Source organism: Cheilinus undulatus, linkage group 7 (assembly GCF_018320785.1).
Source record: "Cheilinus undulatus linkage group 7, ASM1832078v1, whole genome shotgun sequence".
NCBI classification, from domain to species: domain Eukaryota; kingdom Metazoa; phylum Chordata; class Actinopteri; order Labriformes; family Labridae; genus Cheilinus; species Cheilinus undulatus.
Window position 1 is genome coordinate 26978023 of NC_054871.1, and position 17020 is coordinate 26995042.

General features: G+C 40.3%; 1 protein-coding gene, 1 long non-coding RNA gene and 8 other non-coding genes across 10 annotated transcripts; all 10 read left to right on the plus strand.

The window, feature by feature from the left end:
• The first annotated feature begins 1071 nt into the window (after positions 1 to 1071).
• Positions 1072 to 5256, plus strand: LOC121511900. Its single transcript, XR_005992071.1, has 13 exons — positions 1072 to 1154; positions 1821 to 1901; positions 2465 to 2514; positions 2952 to 2994; positions 3185 to 3239; positions 3443 to 3476; positions 3662 to 3715; positions 3902 to 3948; positions 4118 to 4154; positions 4506 to 4555; positions 4726 to 4756; positions 4999 to 5067; positions 5159 to 5256. It is a non-coding gene; the product is annotated as an uncharacterized LOC121511900 (long non-coding RNA).
• LOC121512872 lies at positions 1420 to 1501 on the plus strand. Its single transcript, XR_005992146.1, has one exon. It is a non-coding gene; the product is annotated as a small nucleolar RNA SNORD74 (small nucleolar RNA).
• LOC121512882 lies at positions 2329 to 2396 on the plus strand. Its single transcript, XR_005992155.1, has one exon. It is a non-coding gene; the product is annotated as a small nucleolar RNA SNORD75 (small nucleolar RNA).
• LOC121512871 lies at positions 3036 to 3117 on the plus strand. The gene has a single exon (XR_005992145.1). It is a non-coding gene; the product is annotated as a small nucleolar RNA SNORD79 (small nucleolar RNA).
• LOC121512876 lies at positions 3295 to 3376 on the plus strand. The gene has a single exon (XR_005992149.1). It is a non-coding gene; the product is annotated as a small nucleolar RNA snR60/Z15/Z230/Z193/J17 (small nucleolar RNA).
• Positions 3517 to 3598, plus strand: LOC121512873. Its single transcript, XR_005992147.1, has one exon. It is a non-coding gene; the product is annotated as a small nucleolar RNA snR60/Z15/Z230/Z193/J17 (small nucleolar RNA).
• LOC121512874 lies at positions 3753 to 3834 on the plus strand. Its single transcript, XR_005992148.1, has one exon. It is a non-coding gene; the product is annotated as a small nucleolar RNA snR60/Z15/Z230/Z193/J17 (small nucleolar RNA).
• Positions 4595 to 4660, plus strand: LOC121512881. Its single transcript, XR_005992154.1, has one exon. It is a non-coding gene; the product is annotated as a small nucleolar RNA SNORD78 (small nucleolar RNA).
• LOC121512885 lies at positions 4838 to 4911 on the plus strand. The gene has a single exon (XR_005992158.1). It is a non-coding gene; the product is annotated as a small nucleolar RNA SNORD47 (small nucleolar RNA).
• A 422-nt stretch (positions 5257 to 5678) lies between the features above and the next one.
• On the plus strand, positions 5679 to 12966 carry tor3a (torsin family 3, member A). Its single transcript, XM_041790617.1, has 6 exons — positions 5679 to 6032; positions 6212 to 6334; positions 7298 to 7563; positions 8493 to 8668; positions 11046 to 11170; positions 11738 to 12966. The coding sequence occupies exons 1-6, from the start codon at positions 5867 to 5869 to the stop codon at positions 11983 to 11985; spliced, it is 1104 nt and encodes a 367-aa protein (XP_041646551.1). The 5' UTR covers positions 5679 to 5866; the 3' UTR covers positions 11986 to 12966.
• The last annotated feature ends 4054 nt before the right edge of the window (positions 12967 to 17020 follow it).

Sequence of the window (17020 nt, forward strand, 5' to 3'; positions counted from 1 at the left end):
CTAGCCTCCTTCTTGCACGGTCACTCAGTTTGTGAGGACAGTTTGATCTAGGCAGATTTCCACCCCAAACTCCAGGAGATGTTTAGTGCCTTGGAATTTTTTTGTATCCATCCCCTGACTTAAACTTCTCAATAACCTTTTCTCTGAGTTGCCTGGAGTGTTCTTTTGTCTTCACGGTGTAATGGTAGCAAGGAATGCTGATTGACCAGTGACTGGATCTTCCAGACACAGTTGTCTTTATACTACAACCACTTAAGGCACATTGATATTTTCATCATTCAATTCAACACACTCAGGGGAACCCCATTTCACTAACTTTGAAACTCCTGTTTTCACTTTGACAGTATAGACGTTTTTTGTAAAAGTAAAAAAAAAAAAAGTTTAAAAAAGCCCATATTAGTTTAAACATTAAAGATTTTCAAAATAAACAAAAGGGTAAAACATCCAAGGGGGGTGAATACCTTTAATGACACTATACATTTCATCTGGGAACTACTTCAAGAAATGAAAGTGGCTGAGAGCTACTTTTGTGACACCTGTAAAGTTTATCACCTAGTGTATTAAAAGCAATGATAGACCAGCATACACATGCCAAATGTCAATGTCTAATAAAGCTCACAATTTTGTTCAGAACATCTAAAATACAGAGTTCTATACGTCTATCTATAACCACAACAAACCTGAAATACACCATTTCACCACCTGTTCACCACAGCCTACAGTCTTCACTAAACCACCCCTTACACTCATCCTACCCCTCACATAGTTTGTCCATGTATATGTGTTCCTGTAAAGCGTCCTTGGGTTTCTTGAAGGGGCTATATAAATTCAAGATGTTATTATTATTATTATTATTATTATTATTATTATTATTTCATAGTTTCCATTACATATGAAGTTTCCCCAGATGTTAGGGAGATGGAGCAAACTCTACCCCTCTGAGAAAAAAAAACTGGCTAAAATGTATTAAAAGCCCCAAAAATTTGATTTTGGAGAACTAAAAGTCATTATTATATAGCCATACTTGTTTTTAGCCAGTAATGGCCAAAGAGCTAAGAAAGGGGTCTGCTGATATTTTTCCCATCAGCCAGTGCGACATCTCCTATAAAACCGCCCTGCACCCAGCAGAGGTCCTCACTCCTGCGCTCTTCGAGGTACGTATTACTTAGTGTCAAAACTTTGCAGTTCATTCTCATACCGTCGTAAAGTCGCTGTTATTTACCACTGGACGTAGGGGACATTATTTACATTTCTTTTCTTCTAAAGCTGTATTCCATTTTTGATCACATGCTGAAGTTTAGTTTAACTTTAGCTAACAGGGCTAACGTTAGCAGTAGGCCTCCGCCACGTGCCTCAGTGCGCGAGCATGGATGCACAATAGCCAAGATAAGCAATTTTAATTTGAAACTGCAGTATTGTCCCATGGCTAAATGATGAAATAAATGTTGGTAGGGACATCCGAATGAATGTGAAGAAACGCCAACATCTCTGACAGCATGGGACAACGGCTAAATTCAGATTTACTCGGCCTCCAAGCTAGCTGCGCTACAGTTGTGTGGCTGTTTTTACGAACAGCTGCATCATTTTTAAGCCTCTATTTTTAAGACTGAAACATTCTTTATTCTGGGTTGCTGTCTTGTAGATTCCTGTGAAATGACAGGAACCAATAACGTCACATCTGTAGCTTAATTAACTCATGTTTAATTTAGTGGGGGATGAAAGTGATTTCCTGTGCTTCTGTCTGAATTTGGATTAATAGCGTCAAATTTGTAGACCGGCAGTTTTAGAGCTGTAAAACTAAAGCGTTTCCTTTCTTACAGGTGTACGAGATTTGGCTACTGAACAAGACTGAGCTTGAGGATAAACCCTGTGGTTCACAGTCGCATGGAGTGTTATCAAAGGTTGGTTGTTCACACACAACTTTAAGTTTAACATGATTAGTTCAAAAGTTGGGCAACGCATTAACCTGAAATTTTAGGTGAAAGTGAACAAAACGGCAGCAGATTTTTTTTCTCACACTGAGGTGAATGGGGAACACTGCATGTCACGTGCACCCGAGTTTTAGTGGCATAAAAGATTTGGTGAAGGCAGAGGATGTCTAAGACATGAAGATTCTGGGCGTTCATGCACATCAAAAACTTGTGAAGTCGTTTGAATAGATTCTACTAGATCCATGACTCAGCATGAGAATGATGGCAGAAATTGTCTCCATTGATAAAGAGATGGTCTGTCAAATTTTGCATGGAGATTTTAAATGCCAAATGCCTTGAAGGATGAGAGTAATTTTTTTTTTGCCCCAATGTGGTCATGCTGCATAATTCAACTGGAAGTCAGTGATGAATTAAGTGTAAGAGTAGTGGACAGAAGAGATTTCTGAGAATTTTTACACTGAGACTTCCTATTTATAAACCTTTCTTTTTATTGTCATGTCCAGTATGGCCCTGAAATATGTCTATATCCACAGGCCAAGGTGGAGTCTGAACATGGAGCAGGGAGCAAGTGGTACTTCGAAAGGTAAGGCCAAATGTATAAATGGCTGTTTCTAGTAGACTAATGCTTCTTTGAGGTAGCCTGTTGCAATTTTGAGAAAAAAGCCCTGCAAATAAAGTATATTCTGTCCTCATACTTAAGATTAGTTTACATTAAGTCAGTGGCTTGGAGTTGCCAGTTGGTTATACTATGTTGAAATTGTTTTGAAAGAATTGATTTGAAGTTGTATTTCTAATATAAAGTGAATAAACTGTACACAGTGCAACACTCAGAGAAGCATGAGTCTGCCTTTACATCTGCACATCGTCTCTGTGCTGCTGTGATGACATTTATTTGCTACTCTTGACACCATGGATGACGATACCTCCAACCCACCAGTTGAATTATCTGAGGCACAAACCAACCTGTTGCTTACCTGATTTAGGTAATTGTGATTACTTATGTGCGATTTGTTTCCCCAGGTGTACAATGCTGGTTGAATTGGCTGCAAAACATCCGGAACAGGTAATGAGCTATCACTTGTTAATGTGTTATTGCCCAAAAGCAGCTGTCAATGATGATTTTGTTTATAAAACAATGGGAATCTCTCTGAAAAAGAGTGAAAGATGACTTTTTGCTGATGCAGTGCAGACTACAAACACCTGGACTCATCTTTTTATGTGACAGTGTATGACCCTCAGTCTTTTGTTTACAGATGATGCAGTCTTTTTTTCGTGGATCCTGTTTTCATGGTCTTGGATCATCTCAAGGTGAGTTAAATTTTGGCTATTGAGTAAATATTTAAAAAAAAAAAATCACAATAGCCTGATGCAATGATGATCGCATAGTTCAGCAGATTACACCGTGAAGAATAACTATCGTCTTTCGCTCCTAGCTGATGTGTCGGCTCCCGTCCTTAATGAGGAAAATTGGTGTCTGAATGGTTTAGTAAAACTGTTCTCTTGATTTTCAGACAAGTGGCAAACTGCTATGAAGTCAAATTAAAGGTGAGTTTAAAGACTAGTTTACAGTTTCATTAATGTACACCTGATACAGTGATGAGTGCATAGTTCAGCAGATTACATCATGAAGATTAACCATTGTCTTTCGCTCCTAGCTGATGTATCAGTTTACACGATTGGTTTGGCTGTTCATTTTCTGTATCAATTTTGACTTTTTCCTTAATTTTCAGCTGCTGTAAAGCAAACCCTGCTAGAGGGCTGACTGTACTCATGCCAAAGTGGAGGTGAGTAAAAAGACTGATCAGGCATTTTTAATGACATGTGATACAATGATGATCGCATAGTTCAGCAGATTACACAGTGAAGAATAACTATCGTCTTTCGCTCCTAGCTGATGTATCAATTGCAGACGCACTTGGCTTTATGTGAGTTTTTTTAAAAAGGTATTAACAAATGTCTCTTTTGTCCAGATGTGTAAAGCCTGGCTGGAAAGGAGCATCTTTAAAGTCCTGTGTCAGTGAGTATCCTCTAAAATCAGGACTGGAAAGTTTTACATTCAGATGTGATGAGTTAGAATCAGGTCGCTGATCCAGTTGAGGAAATTGGTTATTAATCTGATCTGGGTAATTCAAACATTAATCTTTTTTTGTGTGTAAACATTTGTTTAAAAGCTTGTTTGTTTGCAGGTACGGTGCAATTGATGCAAAAGAAGTTGAAGACATGGTGAGTGTGAAAATGTGACATCTATCACCTCAGACTCAGATGACTGGTAGCATTGGTGCCATAAATGCACATGGACTAATTTTGATGCCATACTTGATGATAATAAATGTAGTCTGTCAATGTCTACATTCATACAGTGTTTGTGGCTCATCTGGGTCTGAGCTGTTCTAAAGCTGGGATCTTGCTGCTAAACATGAACTTGGTCCCTGTAAACTGACCTGTATGATGACTAGTAAACGCTGACTTTAAACCATGGAGTCTGTTATATTAGCTCTAGCTGATCTGGTCATCTGTGTAAATGTTCATCCTGATGTCTGGAGTGTGCATTCAGCTTGAACTTCTCTCTTACAGGCTCTACTTGTTGAATTTACAGGATGTCTTGAAGACTAGCTTTACAAGAGGTGAGAATGCAACCTGTCAGAACCAATTTTTAGCTTTGGGTTCAGTGATGTCTTGTACAAATGTCTGACCTGAACTTAAATGTGGAGCCTGTTATTACTGAGGAACCTGGTGAAATAAACCTAAGTGGTGTGGTTACTTGCATATAATAAGGCAATTCTCTTATCTACAGGAAAATGCTTGATTTCCTCGCACTGATCTGGGTAAGTTGTTTATTCTGGAAGCACTTAGAAATTAAGATTCTGATAGAAATGTTCTGTGGGTGTTGCTGCAGAAGCTGCCACTACCAGTGATGAAGAGATTCTGCCAAATGATTTCTTTGATTATAACCCTTACCGTTCCACTTTTTTCTGAGGTCATGTGGCCAGTTAATATCAGCTCTGCTGGCTTGTACTTGTCAAACTTTTTTTTGTTGCTTCAGATATTTTTTTTTTTCCCCTCACAGGAAATGCAACTGATAATCCATTTTTGCCCTGTGTTGCAAAAATCCCATCTTTTTAATCAGTAGTCTAAAGTGAGTATGAATCAAAGTAATCTGAAGTCTTGATAAATGCTGTCCAGTTGTCTGTTATGTAAGGTGCTGAACATTGTTCCTGCTCTCTCAGGTGCTGTCCTTTGGTGAAAGCCTGTGGGTAAACCTGCGACTACTGAAACATGTCAAATGCTGTTCAACTTGGTGTTAATAAAGAGATTTAAAAAAAAAAAAATGCTGTCTCCTGTACTTCTATATATGTTACAATCTTTACTATAAAAATGGACAAAACATCACTAGCATTGGGTCCACTGGTGCCTTGAAATGAGTGCAGTGATCATGCACAAGGGGGCACAAATTGTCCACATAAAGGATACACTACCTTGGAAGTATAGCTGTCTGGGAAGCACCGGAAACGACGTAGCTGTCTATTTCTCTGCCACTGTCAAAGTGCCGAAACCCTCTGCTCACAAAAAGGGGGGGGGGTGTTACTTTTAACTCCTTACCTCCCGTGTGCGGCTACACATAGAAACTGTGGGGTCCCTCCCGCATGCGAGGCAAAGCAATTTTGGGGGGGTCTGCATAGCCTAGATGCCACAAAGGCTGCAGAAAACCATGCACTACAGAAAAGTACCTAGTCCCCCTGTAGGCATACGGAGCCAAAGATCGCACACCGCCCCGTACAGGAAGTCAAAACAAGCGTTCCCTTTTCACTGTAAAGGGGGAAGGTGGTTGAAGAAATCTAACAGTAAAGGCCACCACCAGCTAATGTCCAGGTTTATATAGATGGGAGAGACGTATCAGTGTTTAGTCTCGTTTCGACCGACCAGCGTGTTCACCGATGTTAATGCGGTGGTTGCTACCTCTGCTCGGGGCTCTGTCCGCAGAGGCGGACTTCTTTCAGTTTGATAGCATTTCCAATGTATCCACTTACTATTTTAATTACTTTTATTGCAACATATGGGAGGGGGATTGTCAGCCTAACCAAGACGATGCCACACAGCAAGGTAAGACACTGAACGGAATGAAATGTTTGAGGCTAAGACATGATGCTAGCCAGATTTACAGCCTGGCAGCTGTAAGGGCTCATTCATTAGACTACGTGTAGGCTACCCTCTGCTTGAATTTTTTACATTTCTCGGTGATTATAAAAGCTGACTGGTTTTTGTGCTATTGATGTGTGCAGTTCCAACCAGGGACATCTGGGCAGGTTTTCCTCAGGACTATGCGAGCCTGCTGCACCAGTGGTACTGTAGTCTGGGCCAGTGCTGTGAAACTGGAGACTGCAGGATAACCAACAACATAACAGGTACAACACTCAAAGCTTAGTGTCATTCAGAACAATGATTTCTGCGTTTGTTTTATCATGCATTATTTTTTAAATTGAGTATATGAAGTGGGCTGCAGACTTCTTGAATTTTTTGCCTTCTACTTTGTGATACATTCACTGGCCATAACCCTTCATTTGAAATCAGATATAGGAAGCTTGGAAGTCAGTGATGATCAGTGAAATTACTGGGAAAAAGTCTAACTGCTATTTATGGGAATTCTCAGAAAACAGTTTCTGATTTGAATACATTTCATGACATCTGATCAACATTAAGCCCAGCTTTGTTTTTGTTTTTAATACTAAACGGGTACAATTCAGTTCAGGATACAGATCACAAAAAAACTTTTGAAACGAATGATATTGCATTATCTGTTCTAGAGCAAAGCCACTGAGGTTTCAGTGGCTTGCAGAGAGACATTTTTTTGCTTCTTAAAAGCTGCAAATTTAAATTAATTTCAATGATTGCTGTTTAATGTTTGATATATATATAAATATATACATATGTATATGTCAAGCTACTGTGAGTAACTTTTGATTTGTGTTGATCCTGGTGCACGTCTTTCTTTTAATGTGCAAGTTGTGTTGATTGCATAAGTCAAATGCATCACTCTCTTGCAATGGAATATGTGGGAAAATGGCTGTATTGCCACTGTAATGTTCTTGCTTTGACATCTACCGTGTTGCAGCCTGTTTCCAGACATTAAAAACTATTAGAAGCAGTCCATTTTTTGCAGATGGCATTATTTGCTTTTGTGAGTCATATAGAGACACTAATAATAATTGCTTTTTGTTTTGTAACAATTAACACTTCTCAAATGAGCTTTAAATGTCTCTATCTCACAGATGAAATACTAAGAAAGAGCACCGACCCCTAGCTGGGTAGGGTTATTATGTATGGGCTCATCTTAAGCATGCTTCCTCTTTTTCTCCCCACACGTGCAGGTCTGGCGAGAGACCTTCAGACGAAGCTTCACGGGCAGCACCTGGCACAGTCTGTGGTTCTGAAAGCTATCCAGGGTTTTATCAATAACCCAGAATCCAACAAACCCTTGACGCTCTCTTTTCACGGGTGGTCCGGCACAGGCAAGAACTTTGTGGCCCGGATCATTGCAGATAACCTATACCGTGACGGGGTGAAGAGTGAGTGTGTCCGTCTGTTCATTGCCCCGTTCCACTTCCCACATGCTAGACTGGTGGACACGTACAAGGTAAGATGTGCAGAGGTCCAGTTGGCTCAGAATTCAATTGTCTGTGCCAGGAACAAGCTGGCAATGCTCTTGTGACCCTCTACTTGCTTCATCTGATGTTTGGTCTGTGTTGTAATGTGGTGTAGGAATAGTAAAGATCACTGATTGGACAGGTGATTCAAATCAAATATTAATCTTGGCCTGGTGTTTGTGCTACTGGGTTGTGAATGCCAGCCTGGTCCAGTTTAAACACTTATTACATAATTCCTGTATCAGATTAGAAAAAATGTTGAAACTGTATCATTACCCAATTAAATCCTGATTCTAAAAGGCACAGAAAGACTTTGAAACTCACGCCTTCAAAATCTGATCAATCTGTAGATTGCTCTTCTGCTGCTATGATGAGAGGTGATGCTTAAGGTTAACAATAAAATTTAAACTTTACTTAACAATGTTTTCTTTTTTGCTTGAAAATAAAAACACAAACTATGGTTAAAAAACATACCTGAAGAAAGTAACAAGGAAGATTTAATTATCAAGACTGTTTCAGTGATAGCATACTACCTGTACGTTGTAGAGTAGAGATAACCTATTTTATGGGAATGTTTTACAACCATATTTCCAAAAAAGTTCTGCAAAACTTGAATATTAGGATTAGGAGATGTTTTGCTAGTTCTTAAAAAAATATCACACCTCTCTTACTACATCTGTCGTGTTTTTTTTATATATATATATTTTCAGTTCAATTTGGAGTTTCAGTGATTCTAAAACTATTACATTCTAGTTTATTTACATTTCATACACCGCCCCAACTTTTTTGGAAAAAGTGTTGTGTAACCTCAGTAATTGTGTGCTTGTATTCTAGTTGTAATTTCTGGAATATGTATTTATATCTACAGTCAAAAACTCAAAGCACTTTATTTGACGTGGTCTTGCCTGTCTGTATCCAGGGCCAGTTGAGAGAAGCGATACGGGACTTAGTGCTGCGATGCCCTCAGACTCTGTTCATCTTTGACGAGGCTGAGAAGCTTCATCCAGGCCTCATCGATGCCATCAAACCCTACATGGATCACTATGACAACGTAGATGGCGTTAGCTACCGCAGGGCAGTCTTCCTCTTCCTAAGGTCAGTTTACTTTAGGATCCCCCTTTGACAACTCAAAGTGTGTAACATTTTTGACCCACATATTCTGTCTCCATTAGCCATCTCTATGGGTTTTTCATGTTGAATTTCTTCTGGCAGATATTTAGCTCACTTAATTGTAGATGTATACAGTTATGTGCATACATTTTAGCTATGTAGGGTGCAAGGATTCATCATGTGGTCTGATGTTGAGGGAATCTTTTCTTAATCCTGCTCCCACTGGATTTCTGACCATTACCGCCCTCTCCCACAGCACCGCCACTCCTGCCCGCAACAAGTCTGTCGTATCCCTTATCCTGCACAGATTCTGACAATTCATGTTAAACATTTAGAATAACAGTGTGTTTAGTTAAAGGAAGGGTCATATTAATGTGTTCACTCAAGCATCACCAGCTTGACAAAGTTGTCTCCCCAAATGAAGGAGAAAACAATCACAATACCTATATTTTGGTTATGCAAAAAGGAGCCACACATTGATAAAAGAGCAGCTGGGAGCCACAGATTGAATTAACTCTTGGTTATAGCTTAGTAAAAGTAATGTCAAAGTGATATTTACCAACCTTATTTTCACATCATTGATTTTTCAGTCATGCAGAAGTGGACTTGTTTCCTAACCTGGCATGCCAGGTGGCACCCGTCCAGGTGGAAAGCCACTCATAGACAGCGATTTGGAAAGGGCAGAGCCTTTGAAAAAAAAAATTGGAGGGTGATTGGATGAACGTTCTGTCTGTCACATCTTTATGGGCCAATCAGAGCAGCAAAACACGTGATGTAGCCGCTACCAAGCTGCGCCCCTACCGAAGGAGTAAACTCCATATAGAACTGCATAACGCGAACCATGGTGACTTTAGACATATCAGTACACGACTTTTGTTGTTTTTGAAAAGAAAACAACTCACTGCTGTTTTTTGTTCTTCTTTTAACAAAGAGATGTCATCAAGTCCTGATAAAACTGGCTATTTAGCAGCATCCACACAAATGTCTTCTGCCGTATCTGCACCGGCCTCTTGCCCCTGCTTGCTTATGTCACGACTCTGCCGCTCCCAAAAGTACTGCCCCTTGATGCTGATTGGTCCTGTCACTTTCTAACTGGGTCCAAACGGTTCAGACGGGAGCTTTGCAAGATAGATTCGCCAGTGAGAAACATGGAAACGGGCATATCCATCTGCTTTGCAAGGTTGCTTGTTTCCTGTTCTCTGGAAAAAATACAGCATGAGCACTTCCGTCAGCTCTCACAGACAGACGGCTAATCTTTACTCAATTAATGCCTTGTCAGAAGATTTTTGCAATAAGGCCAATTTGTATGGAAATGGGTGTTTTTTTCCCCCGAAAATAACTGCATAATGGCTCAGCGTCTTCATACGGTACATTAAAACTGTGCCTTTTAACTCATTTACTGAAGTTTCAATAAATTCCAGTTGTTTTCCAGTTCTGTCCCTCAATCTTATGAAAACTTCATTCATAGATTGGCATGGCTTTGTTTTTGTTGTAAAAGTCTCAATCCTCTTTTCCACGTCATTTGTTTAGTTCCTTCAAAGTAAACACTTGCTTTCCCTTCCAAAATCTTGTGTTCCAGGAGCCACAGCAATTTTCTTGTCCACCCGCTCCCACCTGCAGCGATATCAAAAAAGCCCACTCCTGCCAGATTTGCGTTGGGTCCTCTAGTCCAGTGGCATGGTAAAAGCAGCTCTTTTATTGCAAGAAAAGGAGATAAATACATCTAAATATTGATAAAACATTTAAATGTAGCCATTATCACAATAAAACAGAGTAAAACAAAACCTATAGATGCATGTTCTTTGTAGACTTTTGCCACCACTTTTTCCAGACACATTTGTGACCCACTGAAAACTGCTCCTCGCCCCACTTTTGGATCCTGACCCACCAGTTGGGAACCACTGCTCTGGTCCTCTAGTCTGATGTGTCATCACCTAAGGGCTGGAGATGGGGGGCAGGGTCAAGCTCGACACACAAGTAGATCGCTTGGCAGTCTAGGTCGACTGAATCGCTTTTTCCAGGCCTTTTCACCCCTGATGATCCGCCTAGAGACCGCTGGCAGTTTTTGGGCCCCACAACCAGGGGCACGTGGCAACACGACTACATTTTACCTTTAAATTATCTTTGTTAAAATACATTTTTCACATTGAGTTTACATTTTTAAGAGTAAAGTTAATTGTCATTGTCTTTTACATCAGTTTATACATTGTTACAGTTTTTCTTAAAATCAGGTGAATTATCTGTTACATCTGTAGTGATGTAAAGTCTAGCTACCAAAGCCGGTACCCCTACCCGCTTCTGAGTATCTCTGACAACCCCATCTAAAAATATCGAAATATCCTTGTTTTTGCTGTCTCTACAGTAACATTGGTGGAGCAACGATCAATGATGTTGCGTTGGATTTCTGGCACTCCGGTCAGAATCGAGAGGACATCGGCATGGAGGACCTGGAGCATCGGCTACGAGCAGAAACTATGGAGTCTCAAGGTATTCAGCAGAAGAACTCAGCTGGTGTCCAGATGTTAAACTATCCTCAGCAATCTTTTTGATTATCAACTTCAGCTCTCTGCCTTTTTGGCCTGTGCAGGAAGTAAACAAAAGTCTTAAGGGACCCTTTTTCTACCAAGTCTGTTCCCAGGCTGCTGCTGAGCTGGAGCCTTACCACAGTTGGTTTAATCTAAGAAACCTGTGCTGTCAGTGTGAATGTTAGCATGTGTCTGCATTTTCCAAGCAACACGAGCGCTCATAACTACATCCAAATTATTTTTTCTTCATGCTTTTCTGGCTCAAAGCCAGTTCTTTGACTAAGGAATAGTGGCTTGGTGGAAAATGGAATCAGAGATCTACACACTCATTTTACATGGTGATGGAGATATTGTAAGAGTTTTTAGGGCAATTTTAACCCTCCAGTGTAGTTAGATTAAAGAGCAGCCATGTTAATTATAGATTCTTGAAAGGATCAGCCCTCTCATGCCCTTACAAATGTTTTCTGTCATAATATAAACCAATTGCTTCTGGAATTTGATTTTTTTTTCTGTCTGGTTTTCTCCTTAGGTGGGTTTGCTCAGAGCGAGCTAATGTCCGGTCACCTGATTGACTTCTTCGTGCCATTCCTGCCTCTCGAGTATCGCCATGTCAAGCTGTGTGCACGGGATGCCTATGCAGCACGAGGTCTGGAAGCAGATGAGGCGACGCTTGATGAGGTAGCCAAAGCCATGCTGTATGTCCCGAAAGAAGAGAGACTGTTCTCAGCACAGGGATGCAAGTCCATACCCCAGAGGATCAACTTCTTCCTCCCATAGAACGAAACACAGACATACAGAAAGAGGAAAAGGCCTGGAGGAGGTGTGTGATTGCTTTACCAACCCATCTGCATGCAGAGCCACAGAGGAGATGTGTCTGCTCTGCTACACGTAACCCCACCCACCACAGATGCAACACGTGTCTGACCAGGTCCCTCGGAGAAGGCTGGGCAGCAGGGCAGATCCAGTACGAGAGGAGAAAGCAGCAGGACTCCCCGCTGTAGACACAGGAAGTGCCAGATGGTCATCAGGTGCAGTGTGGCAGCTCCTCTTCACCTGCCTGAATCCTCACCGTATTAACACTGAGAATATAAGAGGAGGGCGTTAGGAGTTGTGCAGTATGTCAAAGAGGAACACTGATGCATTTTATCACAATTTTTATGTCAATGCATCTCATTTTTTATGTTTAGATAAGGCCAAACTTCATGTGTCAGTATTTGCATGTTAAATTATCAGTGCTCATATGTTTATTGATATAATTTGTGCCATATTTAGCATCTTACCGTTCTAGATTATATTTGTGGGGTTGTTTAGATGCACATTTTGTGCTACTCTAAGGATTTAAATGGGAACATGCAGTGAAAAGTCTGGAGTGTGAAACTGTCGACAAACTGTGATGCTTGAAATAGTTACTGAATATGTGTCAGAGGATAAGGGTGTATTTTGAAGTTTGCTTTTTTGTGTAAATATGTGTCATTACAGTGATTTTGATTATTTATTTTATCCGTCAGTTTTGATCAAATCCATTTACAGAATAATATTGGTCATTTTGATGCATTTTTACATATCCATTTTATTTTTCAATAACTTTCTTCATTTCTATCATTCATGCACCCACTTTCACTTAATCTCACAAAGGTTTAGATTAATCTGCTTTAGTGATTTTAGCCCTCAAGTGCTGAGCCACTTTACCTGAATGTGAACAGAAATGTGAGGTATGGAAATATGGTTTGAAGAAAATAAACATTTATTGTAAACTCATAAGAGTGTTTTATTTGTCAAAAAAGTCACCCCATATATATTTTAATGGTCAATGTATCATCTCTTTAATTCCCTGCATGGAGGGAAAATATCATCTAATAAAGTATGGAGGAAACAGCTGTGCTTAACTCATCAAACAAACAAAAAAAAAAAAACTGGCCACAACTGATTGGGTCACAAGAATTACACCCACAAATGGGACCCCACCCTGGACGGTATCTTAGACAGTGTTTCAAAATGGGACCCCACCCTGGACAGCTGCAGAGGAGTCACATGGTGATGTTTTACACTTAGTTCTTGTTTTTGTTGCACAGCTACAATTTGAACATATCTTGTCTGTATTGTATACTAGTAAGTTATTATATAGCCTATAATTCCATAAAATTCATTGATTTGATTCATAAACCTGGATAGTGGTTTGCACAGTTTATGATGTGTGATGAGTTGCACATTGGCACTGCTAGTTCACCTGCGTCATCTCCACCTGGTGCGTTTACATCAAGCTGTGATAAAATAATTTTGCACATGGGGACATGAAAGCTTGTACAGCCACTGTTTTCTGTCTATTTTTTTGCCAACTGTCCTAGTGAGATTCCTCTGTACACTGGCCCTCCTGGCCCAAAGCCAGCCCAGCCCACCAGGAATTCTCCCGGTTCTCTAGATTAGCCATCCGGGCCTGAATTAACCTATGCATTAAGAAAAAAGAGGAAACCCCTATTAACCTTTTATTATACTCTCAAAAGCTATTCTTTTTAACATTTTACTTGAAAGATTTTTATTTTTTTATTTTTAATCAATATCATTAGTAAAATGATATAATTTTAAAAAACATATTTGTAAAGAAATTGATATTGGCATCAGGAGTCACGATTCATCAGGAGTGAATCATTGGCCTGATAAATGTATCAATCATCAGACCAGTCGAGATGCACAACTCTGTTACTGTCAGCCACAGACACGGCCCAGGCTAGCTGTTGTGCTACAGTGTGTTAACAATTACACATGATGAAATTGGTTCCAGAGTATCTACACACAAATGTTCCAAGTAACCTTTAATGTTATTTTTAAATTATTAAAAGCTGAATGTTATTATAAAGAATATAGTACTTAATTCACGGTTGTATGTGTTCAATAAATGGTTGTGAAGTAAAGTTAGCTGGTCTGAGCCATGAAACTCTAGGGTTGAAAACGAGCTCCACTCCAGCCCTGCTTAGCTTAGACTTTATTTTTCCCATATGGAAATTTTCTTTTTACAGCATTATATCCACCTGACAAAGAAGACATGAAAGAAAGGCAAGGAGTGAAGAAACTTAGTTCTGACTTAATACTTTACATCTTTGGAATATCACACACAAGAAAGGGGTGCACATGAGCCCTTTGACCTTGGAGTTTTAAAGTTGAATCAATAAGTTGATGCGCCTTGGCAGACAGGTGTGCAAAGTCTAACCAAAATCTCTCAAAGCATTCTAAAGATACTGTGTTTTCAAGACTGACCTGGAAAATAAGAGGTGAACATAAAGCCTAATGACCTGGACCTTTGACCTATGACCTCCAAAATCTAATCAATCCAACCTTGAATTAGTGTAAACATTTCTATATGTCTCAGCTTATTGTGTTCATAAGAATGGCTAGGATTTATAGATGGACAGAAGGATAACCTGGAAATAAAATGCCTTTTTATGCCATTTAATAATATAAGCATAGTCATGTTAAACTACTGTATCTATAAACCTGCAGATACTATATTCGTACATAGTCAGAGTAATATCACTTACACGTTGTTAAAAAGCAGAACTGCACAACTTTACTTTCATACTTTTACTCAAATGTCCCACAATCCCCCTTTTGTCCACTAGAGGGCATCATTGATTCATGAATAGAGGCTTGCAAGAGTCACAGCTTTAAAAATTTGCAGTGCAATAAAGAGTGAGATTAAGGAATATTCTGACATGACTGTGTTTAAAATAGAGTGTTGTATGATCTGTAACTGTATCTACATATTTTCCTTGTATATGTGGCCTAAAGTAGTGCTTCATAAAAGGAAGGAGTTTAAGAGGAGAACACAGACAGGAGACTGTCTAGAGGACGCCTTTTTTCGGATGAAACTAGGACATGTGCCTGCATCCATGCAGCTGGCTCTCATCATTTCTTCTCGTCGCCCCGAATGACCACCACACAAAGTTCACCAGATGCAAAACACGCAGCTTGAATCAGCAGGATCACAGGGGAGGAGAGCACCCGGGAGTGAGCGGGAAAGAGTGGACACGCTCACATTTGAGGGCAGATAAATGTACACAAGAGCACTCACACTGCGGTCAGTGTAGAAGGACACACAACACACATGCATACACAAGCACACATCAGGCCTCCTTGGTGTCACCCCCATGCTGTGCGACATCATTCACTCAGATTCCTGGCCTGTGTTTATTTTCTCTGATCTCTGCTCTGATTAATCGCCTCATTGGTATGTCCTAGAAGTTTTTGTTTTTGCTTCTGTCTCTCCTCTTTCACGTCCATGTGAAGATATTACAAAAACATTCTTGATGAGCTGTCAGTCATGCTATAAATTTGGTATTTGTGTCTAGTCTTGGATGTACTCTGTTTCCTCTTCACAATAACAACTTTTATATCTCCACTCATATGTGGAGAAAGTTCTGAGAAAGTGCCAGAGGTGATAGCACGTGAGAAACACATAAACATCATGGAATTCCCATCATATCACACAGCAGGCTGTTGGTGCCGTATTTCTTGGCATTAAACGTCTCACGCCTGTGAATCAGCTGTGGTGCATGTGATTGGAGATGCTGCAGCAGGAGAGACAAGGTAGGGTCATGTTTACATTTTATGTCACTCTCATGTGCACACACTCATTTCTGTGGAAGTCTGACGGACACTAAACCTTAGACCACCACAGCTCTAGTGCCAGTGGATCCAGCAGAAGCCTTTTCAGACAGCTGAGGGAAAACAAAGCTGAGACAACATCCTTGTTATGTTTCTAGAGCTCACAGTGACAGGCTGACCCACAGAGAGGAGAAACATGAAGGAAGCGAGGGTAATAGGAACACGAATATACTTTGCTGATTTTAACATCAAACTATAACAACCATATGTGCATCAGATAAGCCTCTTTGTTTGTGATAGTCCTTTTTAATAAGATATTTTTCGGGCTTTCTTTATGTCTTTATTTAAAGAGATGAGAGTGGGGATGGGACATGTGAGAAAGAGGTCACAGGCCGAACTTGAACCCAGGCCACCCATGTGCATGGGGTCAACTGCGCCCCCTAGAAGTCCTTTATTTATATCTTAATAGAGAAATTCAATATTATACTTCAATATTATTCAGGCTTGAATTTAACTGCTGACCCTTCAGTTTCCAACCCAAGTCCCCACAGACTTAACTCTCCTGCCCCTGTCATTTGAAGAGGACTTGCAAGCTAATCAGGGAGAGAGTGGGGGCTGACATGCAGGAGAGGAGCCACAGGTCGGATTCAAGCCCAGGCCTTGAAAAAACATCTCCCACAAATGGGGAGAGACCCAACCGCTAGTCCATCCATGCCCTCAGTGACTGCTTAAACACAACTCTTTACACTCATCATCGATTGAAGTAGCATCGTCTGATAAAATGTCTTTAAGAAACCCCTCCTGGAGCCTATAAATGGATTTCAGTAACGTCTTATTAAAAAGTCTTGAGACAGAGTTTAACCTTTTTGTTCTCATGATTTAAAATGGATTCAGGCCACACGACAGACTGATATTTGAAGGCAGCCACCACGATCTGTCATCTGGTGGATGTTAGCCACCTGAACTCTGACTCTCTGCCTTTTTACAATCAATCACGTGAAAACCAAAACTTCATGTCAGGCTGCTGGGCAGCAGTTTGAGACACAGGATGAGGCAAACTGTCCTCTGACTGCCAAAGGCATCAGGCTCAGAGAGCAGTCAGACTGACGAAAGAAGAGCGAAGGGCAAAATTGAGCCAAGCTGGGTCTTCAAAGTCCAGGAATGGCTCAGTTACCAGGCTTTTTTTCTCGTCTAGGACTATAGTCAGGAATAC